This window comes from Vigna angularis, chromosome 9 (genome assembly GCF_016808095.1).
Source record: "Vigna angularis cultivar LongXiaoDou No.4 chromosome 9, ASM1680809v1, whole genome shotgun sequence".
NCBI classification, from domain to species: Eukaryota; Viridiplantae; Streptophyta; class Magnoliopsida; order Fabales; family Fabaceae; genus Vigna; species Vigna angularis.
In genome coordinates this window covers 10928390-10938810 of record NC_068978.1, presented here as the reverse complement: position 1 = coordinate 10938810, position 10421 = coordinate 10928390, and the positions used below count along the sequence as shown (strand labels likewise).

Sequence of the window (10421 nt, the reverse complement as noted above, 5' to 3'; positions counted from 1 at the left end):
TGCAATGTGTGAAACGGAAGAATTAAAAAAATAGAGTCAAGTCTGTTTCTGTTTTCATATTTTAAAATCTTCATGACGTATGACCGATATGGCATGAAAATAAAGCCAAAATGAACCAATCAAACACAGATATCAATCACATAACAAGATAGAAAATCTCCTTTTTCGTCTTCTATCTTTAGTGCATGCGTAATAATCAACAAACAAATATATAGATTAAACGGTGTAATACACAGGGATCAAAATAATATATACAATATATATATATATATATATATATATATATATATTATTAATATAATAAAAATGAGTAAATAAATTAAGTAATAATAATTGTAAAATATATTGTATATGTCGATTAGTACATATCAATTGAAATGTTATAGTTTACTGTTTAATGTTACGATGAAAATAAATTAATTATTTAATTAATTTAAATATGTCAAGTAAATGTTTAAATAAATTTGAATTATGATTAAATCAACTCTAATAAAAAATTCATAAAAATACTACCAATATAGGTTCAAGAAAGTGGTATAAAATATATTTTTCTAGTAGATATTCACGTGTATTAATAAGTTTTAAAATACTTATGAATGCTTTTTAAACAGATAAATAAATATTATTGTCATCCTAATAAAAGTGTGTCAAAACATATTTTATTAGTTTGGAAGATTTGCATCTAATATTACTGCTGAAAATTAACTAAAGTTGCCACCTGCATATTAAATTGGAGTAGTTAATATATGTATAAAAAATTATGCAACTATTTATTTACAATTTATAATATATAATAAATTCATTGATCTATAGAATAATTATATTAAAAATATATTTGTTATGGTTTTGTTTGTGAAAAAATTTGGTCAACTGATATTTTTGAACATACCATGCTATATTAAGAGTGAAAATGAAAGAAGGATTCAGAATCAAAATCAGGAGGGAGAGAGATTACTAATTAGGTTATTTTGGTGGCTATCAATGCGGATTATTTTGGAATTCTGTTTTAAGGTTCTTATTGATGTGTACTTTTCTTAAGGTTCTTATCAGTTTATAGTTGAACATAGAGACGCAAGTATCTTTTCAATGCAAAAGGAATATACAATTATTTTTTTCTATTCAGTCCAAAGGGGTACTGTATGCGTCAAATTTATCCTTCAGTGAAATAAATGTTATATTTTTATGTATTTATATTAAAATGTTTTAGAATGATACGTATTGTTAAGCCAAACTAGTATAGCTGTTACATTTGGCAGCTGTCCCATTATTCCATAGCTTTTGGTTTCAGTTTTATACTTTGGATATACTGGTTGACCCTTATATAAAAAAGGGTGTTGCTTTGTTTTAAGTGATACAGAAAACATATATACACGTTACGTGCCAGAATCCTTTATTGTAGATGGAAGCACAAAGCTCTCAGCAAAGTGAAGTTATTGAGATGAGTGGAGATTTTCCTGATGGCGGAAGAAAGATTTGTGGGGAAGCAGCATGTGGGTTTGCAGATGCCGGATCCATCTCCAAGGATTCTAAAGAAAGATGAACTTTTATGCGAAAGTGTTAATGAAACTTAAATTAGGAAATTTATTTCTTCTTGCTTGGTATTCCTAGTATTAATGGTTTTAGGTGACACACCTACTCAATAGGTATTATGATTTATTTCTGTCATTTGAAGAGACAAACTTTTGCTAATAAATATTTCTAAGAATTCACTTAAAAGAATTCATCAAACCGAGTTGTTGGAAAAATTCTAAGGTCATTGGCAGATGATTTCGAGAACATCGTATGTGCAATAGAAGAGTCCAAGGACCTATCAACGCTTACCCTTGAAGAGCTTGTTGGGTCACATGAGCAGAGACGGAAAAACAAGAGGGGGAGTCCCTTAAACAGGCTCTTCAGGCGAAGATGACAATAAAAAAGGATAATGTGTTTTATGCTCAAAGTACCAGAGTCCAAGGAAGAGGGAGAAACCCAGGTGGTAGAGGAAGAGGAGAACGAAGAAATGAGCAAGTCGGCCAACAAAACTGGCGTGGCCGAGGTCAGGCCCGAGGTGGTCGAGGTTAGACTCGGGGTGGTCGGACAAACACAAACAACATTGAATGCTATAAATGTGAAAGGTATGGGCATGTTGTCAAGGATTGCTACTCGGTAAAATGCTACAAGTGTGGAAAAATGGGCCATATTTCCAAGGATTGTAGGTCAGAGAAGGAAAAAGAGGAGCCAACAAACTTCCTTGCCGAGAAAGAAGAAGAAGGATTGCTGCTAGTGACAAACATTTTAGAAACCGAGCTGTTCTAATAACTCGGTTTGGTACTTGGACACCGACGCAAGTAACCATATGTATGGCGACGAGAGTTTATTCAAAGTACTTTCAAAGGAGGAGTCTGGATCCGTTTCTTTGGGCGATGCTTCGAAAGTAACCATCAAAGGTCGAGGAACGATATGGTATCAACAGAAAAATGGGTGAATCGGAGAGATCAGAGATGTATACTACGTACCCGATCTCAAAAGCAACATATTGAGCATGGGACAGATAATGGAGAAGGGGTACTCGGTTCTGATGAAGAACCGAGAATTACGACTGAGGGATAAACTCGGGAGGCTCATCGCCCAAGTAGAAATGAAGAAAAATCGCATGTATAAACTTGAGTTGAAAATAGTTCAAGACAAATGCATGCAACTTGATATGGAGGATGAGGCCATGAAGTAGCATTTGTGGTTCAGTCATCTTCACTTCGGAGGGTTGACCGAGCTGGTGAAAAAGGAGATGGTGCTCGGACTGCCTAAAATGGAATTCGAAAAGAGGTTCTGTGAAGAATGTGTGATCGGAAAGCAAGCGAGGACTTCTTTCCCACAGAGCTCTGAGTACCGAGCAAAAGAGCAGCTCGAACTGATCCATACCGACTTGTGTGGGCCAATAACTCCACAATCATTTAGTGGTAGGAGATACTTCGTCTCTTTCATTGATGATTTCTCAAGGAAGACGTAGGTTAACTTTTTGAAGGAGAAGTCAGAAGTCTTTGAAACTTTCAAGAAATTCAAAGTGATGGTAGAGAAAGAAACAAACAAAGTCATCAAAACAGTTCCATCTGACAGAGGAGGCGAGTTCACTTCTGCCGAGTTCAACAAATACTGTGAGGAACATGGAATCAAGCATTTATTGACAGCTCCATATTCTCCGCAACAAAACGGTGTAGCAGAACGAAAGAACCGAACCATTCTCGACATGGTTCGATCTATGTTGAAAGGGAAGAATATGCCGAAGAAGTTTTGGGCAGAGGCGGTACAATGCGCAGTCTATGTGCAAAAAAGATGTCCACATGCAAAGTTGCGCGAGAAGATGCCTCAGGAGATTTGGAGTGGTGTGAAGTCGAGTGTCTCTCATCTAAAGGTGTTCAGTAGTGTGGCCTATGGGTAAGTACCAAGTCAGCACATGACAAAATTAGAAGATCGGAGCAAGAAGTACATATTTATCGGGTATGATAAAAATTCTAAAGCATATAAACTGTTTGATCCTGTTAACAAGAAAGTAGTGGTGAGCCGAGATGTTCACATGGAGGAAACGAAGGAGTGGTGCTAGAGTAACCCGGTCGAAAAAGAAACTAGCTCGGAGATTGTTGTACCTTCAACAACAACAACCACCGAGTCCTCAGATGAAGAAACCGAGCCACAACAACCTAGGATGAGAAGTCTACAGGAAATATACGACACTACAAATGAAGTTCATGTTGTATGTCTTCTGGCCAACTCTGAAGATTTGAGTTTTGAGAAAGTTGTCCAAGAAGAGAAGTGGAGAACAACCATGGATGAGGAGATCGGAGCGCTTGAACGCAACAAAACTTGGGAACTGACTGACCTTCCTGAAGGAGTTCGACCCATTGGAGAAAAATGGGTATAAAAAAAAAAGATGAATGTTGAGGGAGAGGTTGAGTGTTATAAGGCTCAACTCGTGGTAAAGGGCTATAGACAAAAGGAGAAAATAGACAATGATGAAGTATTTGCTCCTGTCATGAGAATGGAGTCAATCCGACTCCTGATCTCATTAGCTGCTCAGAACCAATGGCCAATTCTACATATGGATGTGAAGTCGGCCTTTCTAAATGGAGTGTTGAAAGAGGAGGTGTACGTCGAGCAACCACTCGGGTACATGAAGAGAGGGATGAGAAGAAAGTGCTAAGATTGAGAAAAGCCCTCTATGGACTAAAGCAGGCTCCCCGTGCCTGGAATGAGAGAATTGACGGGTATTTCAAGAAAACCGGGTATGATCAATGTCCGTATGAACATGCTTTGTACACAAAGAAATCAGAGAAGGATATGATTGTAGTTGCTCTCTATGTCGACGACCTCATATTCACCAAAAGCAACACGAAGCTGATTAAGGAGTTTAAGGAGGTAATGGAAAAAGAGTTCGAGATGACAAACTTAGGCTTGATGAAATATTTTCTTGGCCTGAAAGTGAAGCAATCGGAGGAAGGGATTTTTATATCCCAAGAAAGGTACGCGCTTGAATTTTTAAAGAAGTTTAAAATGGAGGACTACAACCTGGTTTCTACTCCAATGGAATCGGGCACTAAACTCTCGAAGTTTGATGAAGGAGAACAAGCTGATTCTGGGAGATATCGAAGTTTAATCGGAAGTCTGAGGTACCTTACAAGCACGAGACCCGACTTAATGTTGAGTGTTGGGATAACGAGCAGATTCATGGAGGATCCAAGCTATACACATTGGATTCGAGGAACCCTATCACTTGGTCTTTTCTATTCAAAATCAAATGACTATCGACTAGTGGGTTACTCGGATAACGATTGGTGTGGTGATGTTGATGACTGGAAAAGTACTTCGGGTTATGTATTCCTACTTAGAAATATGGCTTTTACTTGGATGTCTAAGAAGTAGCCCATTGTAACCCTGTCTACCTGCAAGGCAGAGTATGTGGCGGCCTCTTGGAGCGTGTGTCATGCAGTCTGGCTTTTAAATCTATTAAGGCATCTGGGAGTGATCCAAGATGAAGGGACTATGATCCGAGTTGATAACAAGTCGGTGATCGAGTTGGCAAAGAACCCAGTTAATCACGGAAGGAGCAAGCATATCGACGTCCTTTTTCATTTCATTCGAGAACAAGTAAGAGAAGGAAAGGTCAAGCTGGAGCATGTTGAAAGCCGAGCTCAAGCCGCAGACATATTCACCAAGCCACTACCGACCACACTGCTGGAGAATTGTAAAAATCTTATTAGAATGAGAAATGGGAAGAGTATTTAAATTTAAGGGGGTGATTTGTTATGAAACTTAAATTAGGAAATTTATTTCTTGTTGCTTGGTATTCCTAGTATTAATGGTTTTAGGTGGCAGACCTACTCAATAGGCATTATGATTTATTTCTGGCATTTGAAGAGGCAAACTTTTGCTCATAAATACTTGTAAGAATTCATTTGAAAGAATGCAGAAGAAAGAAATAGAGTTTTAAAAGTTGCCAACTTTTGCCTTCTTGTTGCCAACAAAAACTCCTTATGATAGTGATTTTTTGTGTTATTTTTATGACCGGTGAAGTGGTTGGTGGCATCAAAGCTGACAATCTTGCTATACTGACTGATGCAGCACGTTTGCTTTTTGATGTTGCAGCCTTTGCCATCTCCTTATTTTCTTTGTGGGCTACTGGATGGGAAGCTACACCGCGCCATTGATATGGATTTTCCGAATAGAAATTCTCTGTGCCTTGGTTTCTATTCAATTAATATAGTTGCTTGTTGGTATTCTGGTATATGAAGCCATTAATAGAATCATTGTTGGTCCTAGAAGCGTGGATGGTTTCTTAATGTTTTTAGTTTCGGCGTCTTGTGGTTAATATCATCATGGCTTTGTTATTGGGTCATGATCATGGTCATAGACGTGGAGATGGACATGGCCACAGTTATGGATTTACAGTTTCTACCCATCATGATGCAAAACATGCAAAAGATGAGCACCATCACAAACATGATCACACATACCATCACGATGATCATCATTCAAAAGATGAATCAAAAACTAAGAAGAAGAAGCAATTGAACATAAATGTACAAGGGCTTATCTCCATGTCCTTGGAGATTCTATTTAGAGTATTGGAGTAATGATTAGGGGAGCGGTAATATGGTATAAACCCGAGTGACAAATAATTGATATAATTTGCACTCTAATAGTTTCAATAATAGTTTTGGTGACAACCATCAATATGCTGCGAAATATTTTGGAAGTCTTGATGGAGAGCATGCCTCGTGGGATAGATTCTACTGAGCTAGAAAGGGGACTGTTGGATATGGAAGACGTGGTGGTTGTTCATGAACTGCACATTGGGCCATTACAGTTGAAAAGGCTTTACTATCTTGTCATGTTAAAATCAAACGTGAAGCAGATGCAAACATGGTGCTGGACAATGTTAAAATCGACGTGGCAGAGAGTGAAGAGGCAAGTTGGCATAAGACGTGGCCTCACTATTTGCCACATCAAACAAAAGTTAACACCGTTCAATTTTAAGGACTAATAGTAATAGTTTCAAAACTATGAGGACTAAAAACAATCAAAGTTTCAAATAGAGACTAAACCCAAAATCGTGTGATACTTTGACAAAAAACATATTTAACCCTAAAAATAAATTCCAAAAACATTAATGTCAAAGATAAGTATATAAGAAAGGAACTTCAATAAATTTAATTTATATCTAACATGACCTTAAAAGTTTAAAGACTATAGAGAAATTAGTTTATGATAAATAATTTTAAATTTTCATATAATGTTCACTAGATAATCGTATATTTTTTTAAATCTGTCATAACTAAAATCATTTACACATGATAACTTCTACTTAAAATTTGTATCCCGGAAATCAGTTTTAATCTACTTCAAAATATAAAGTAATTGAATAATAAAATTAATTGTGAAGAAGCAGGCTCGTTAAAATTTAATGAAAGTTTTCGTATACAATGTAAAAATATGTCATACACAGCGTAAATAAAAGTAGATGAAGTACAGAAAAAGTGTCAAACATAAGCCAAAATGATGTATTGTAATATTTTGTACAGAACATCTAATACGTTTTTTCATGCTTTTATTCGGGTTGGGAGAAAATTACAATCTTTAAGATTTTCCTAATCTTTCCCTAATGAAAAAAACTACAAGAATAAAACACTTGACTTTTAAATAACTCATTTTTTTGGTCTTTAATCTCCTCGGATACTACGAACGCCCCCATGATTGTAACGAGGAATGTCTATTCATCTATCTCTCTTGACTAGAAAATGAGATTACTTGAAAACACTTAGTTCTATCTTAAGTATTTCTTAAGCCCATTTAGCTATGAGAGACATCAAACCAGCTCCAAGCAAAAGAGAAACATTAGCTCCAAAACAGAGTCTGCTACTTTGTTGCATTCTTGGACTCATGAAATCATTGGCAAGAAGATCAACAAGAGCCATGTAAATTAAGATCCCTGCTGAAGCTGCATTAAAAACTCCTTCCACAATAAGAGCAGTTGGACTGTTCTCATCATAAACACTTGAAATTCCTATGCCAATTCCAATTCCTACTGGAGTAGTCAATGCAAAGAACAATCCCATCACTGTAACAGATACTCTCTTGAAGTTTGCCTACAATAATAGAGGTCATTCATATTCTTTTCAATCTTCAAGAATGAAATTCTCATAAATACAGTCGCAGACATAACTCAGAAAATTAACTATAAAAATTACTCAATTTTTTATGCCAAAATTAAACATTTACAAAGTCATATATGGCCACACATTATACATGTAAATAACGAGTGACCCTTATAAGCCATTAATTAATCTAATTAAAAAAAGTGAGTTAGAAAACAACCCTGAGATAATATTAGAAGAAAGAACAGAACACAGATAAAAAAATCCTATATTGTTTGTTCCATACCAACACAACAACACACATGGTCCCACACACAAATCATTTCACACAAAGCTGTTGGATCTCACTTGTATATTCTTTTGTTCAGATTAAATCAATCTGCATAGCAACACAGACACAAATCATTTCACACAAAGCATCAATCAACCAGATTCATTTGGATACAGTACCTGAGATATACAGCTTCCAAGTCCCATGCCTTCAAAGAATTGATGAAAAGTCAACGCAGCTACTAATGGTCTTATGGTGTTAGGATTCTCTGAAGCTCCCAATGAAATTCCAATGATAACAGAGTGAACAATAATTCCCAACTCCAACACCTGTGTAAGAGATCCAAAACCCTTAATCCTAAACCATTATCAAATGAAATGATAACGGTGAATGAAACCTATATGTAACACAGCTTTCAATTAAAAATTGTGACTATTGATAGAAAGAATATAATACCTGGGATATGACTCGATGGCGTAGAAGCTGGGAAGAGTGATCGTGGGAGTGAACAGAGCCATGAGCATGGCCATGCGTTGCATGCGTGTGAAGATGCACATGTCCTTCGTGACCTGTCTCTTTCTCCACATCTCCACTCTCATTCTGTACTTCTTTGGAATGGTATTTCTGAAAATAAGCAGTGGCATAAGTATCCACCATGAGAGTTCCCATGGCAGTACACATTGCCACGAACCCAGTAAAGGGAAAATCTCCCCATGGATGCTCTTTCAAGCAAGGTGAGGTCAGATTCTCAAAAGCATCCGGTAATACGTGGATGAATCCAGTGGCTAGAATCACACCGGCAGCAAAAGCTTTTACTAGGAAGAAAACATTCTTCTCCGGACTCAACGCTGGTATGACTTTGCCCAGAAGAGGAATACACACCCCAACTGCACTCGCAATTAAAATTGATACCAAAGCTGCTATTTTGTACCTCATAGCTTTTCCTCTATCACGATCCTCGTCTTCTTCGTCACATGTACATTCTGCTGTAACTAAAGTTGGAAGTACAACCAAAAAGATTAGAATAGAAGAAGAAAACAAGAAGTGATGGTTTATCTTGAATCTAGCCATTGTAAATAAATCTTTAACCAAGAAAAAAAGGAAGAGAAAAGTAGAGAGGAGTGAATTAAAAAACGTTGGCGAATGTATATATAGGAAACTGTGTTATGAGTAGCCTCACATAGCAAAGAACTGATTATCTTAATTAATTTTAATTAATGTATAATTTCCCTAATAGATGGACAAATCTTTTAATAGAAAAGAGAGAGAATGACGTAAATAGTGAGACATGTCATGAAATGTCGACACATGAGTATGCAAGAACCAATGAAAATAAATCTTTTAGGAATTTAAATGTGAAGAGTCTTTAAGAGAAGAAAAGGAGTGTCTTCATTGTGTGTAAATTAGACTGCAATGTCTGAAAGGGAAGAATAAAAAAGTAGAGTCAAGTCAACTGTTTCTGTTTTGGTATTTTGAGATCTCCGAAATGTATGACCAATATAACAGGAAAATAAAGTCTAATGGACCCATCAAACACAAAAATCAAATAATAATGTTGAAAATATCAAGTCCAATCTCATTTTTTTCTTCTATCCTTTAATGCATGCGTAATAATTAATAAATAAATTCTTAATCTTGTTTTATTTTTTATTATTTGACTTGTACATTTTTAATATTTTATACGCGAATCATGCATATATTTTATCATAATTAATTTTTTCATTAAATTTAAATAGTTGATTTTATATACCAAAAAGTCTTCTAACATAGATTAACAGTTGTTATATATAGATTAAAATGTGTAATCGGCAGTGATAGTTAATATATATATATATATATATATATATATATATATATATATATATATATATATATATATATATATATATATATATATATATATATATATTCTTAATATAATAAAAATGTGTATATAAGTTAATAATTATAAAATGTATTGTATGTTATGATCAATCATTTAATTTTGTAAGAGACTGATGGATTTATTATTAAAATCAACGAATTATTTAATTAATTTAAATATATCAATAATTAAGTTTAAACGAAATTTGATTGTGATTAAACTAATTTTAATTAAAAATCTATGAAAATAATTATAAATATAAATTTAAAAAGTATAGGTATTGATTATTATGTATTTATTACGGTATTAATTATTTAACGGTTTAAACATCAAACTATCTTTTTAAGAGAATAATTGACTAGTAAACGGTAAGAAAAAATGTTTTAAGTGGTGCAGCTCTTTATTCTTTCAAATCTTTATACTGGATATTTAAATTTATGGTACAGTTTTTTAATAAATATATATAATGCTGATTGCTTACAATGCATATGTCATTACCATGCCTTTTGATTTTCGGTGCAAATTGCTTTATTATTATTTCATTCTTCATAGTTATTTGCGGTGCACATTGATATTACTTAAATGTAAGATCCAAAAATACAGTCTAAAACTATATAATAGAATAATCACATTAAATACTAATATAAATCAGTCTTACACT

At 34.7% G+C, this 10421-nt stretch overlaps 1 protein-coding gene and 1 pseudogene across 1 annotated transcript; one reads left to right on the top strand and one right to left on the bottom strand.

The window, feature by feature from the left end:
* Positions 1-1399: 1399 nt before the first annotated feature.
* On the top strand, positions 1400-6714 carry LOC108337162 (metal tolerance protein 1-like; annotated as a pseudogene).
* Positions 6715-7042: 328 nt separating this feature from the next.
* On the bottom strand, positions 7043-9022 carry LOC108337163 (zinc transporter 8). Its single transcript, XM_017573628.2, has 3 exons — positions 8353-9022; positions 8076-8225; positions 7043-7616 (listed from the first exon to the last, which is right to left on the bottom strand). The coding sequence occupies exons 1-3, from the start codon at positions 8965-8967 to the stop codon at positions 7311-7313; spliced, it is 1071 nt and encodes a 356-aa protein (XP_017429117.1). The 5' UTR covers positions 8968-9022; the 3' UTR covers positions 7043-7310.
* Between the last annotated feature and the right edge of the window lie 1399 nt (positions 9023-10421).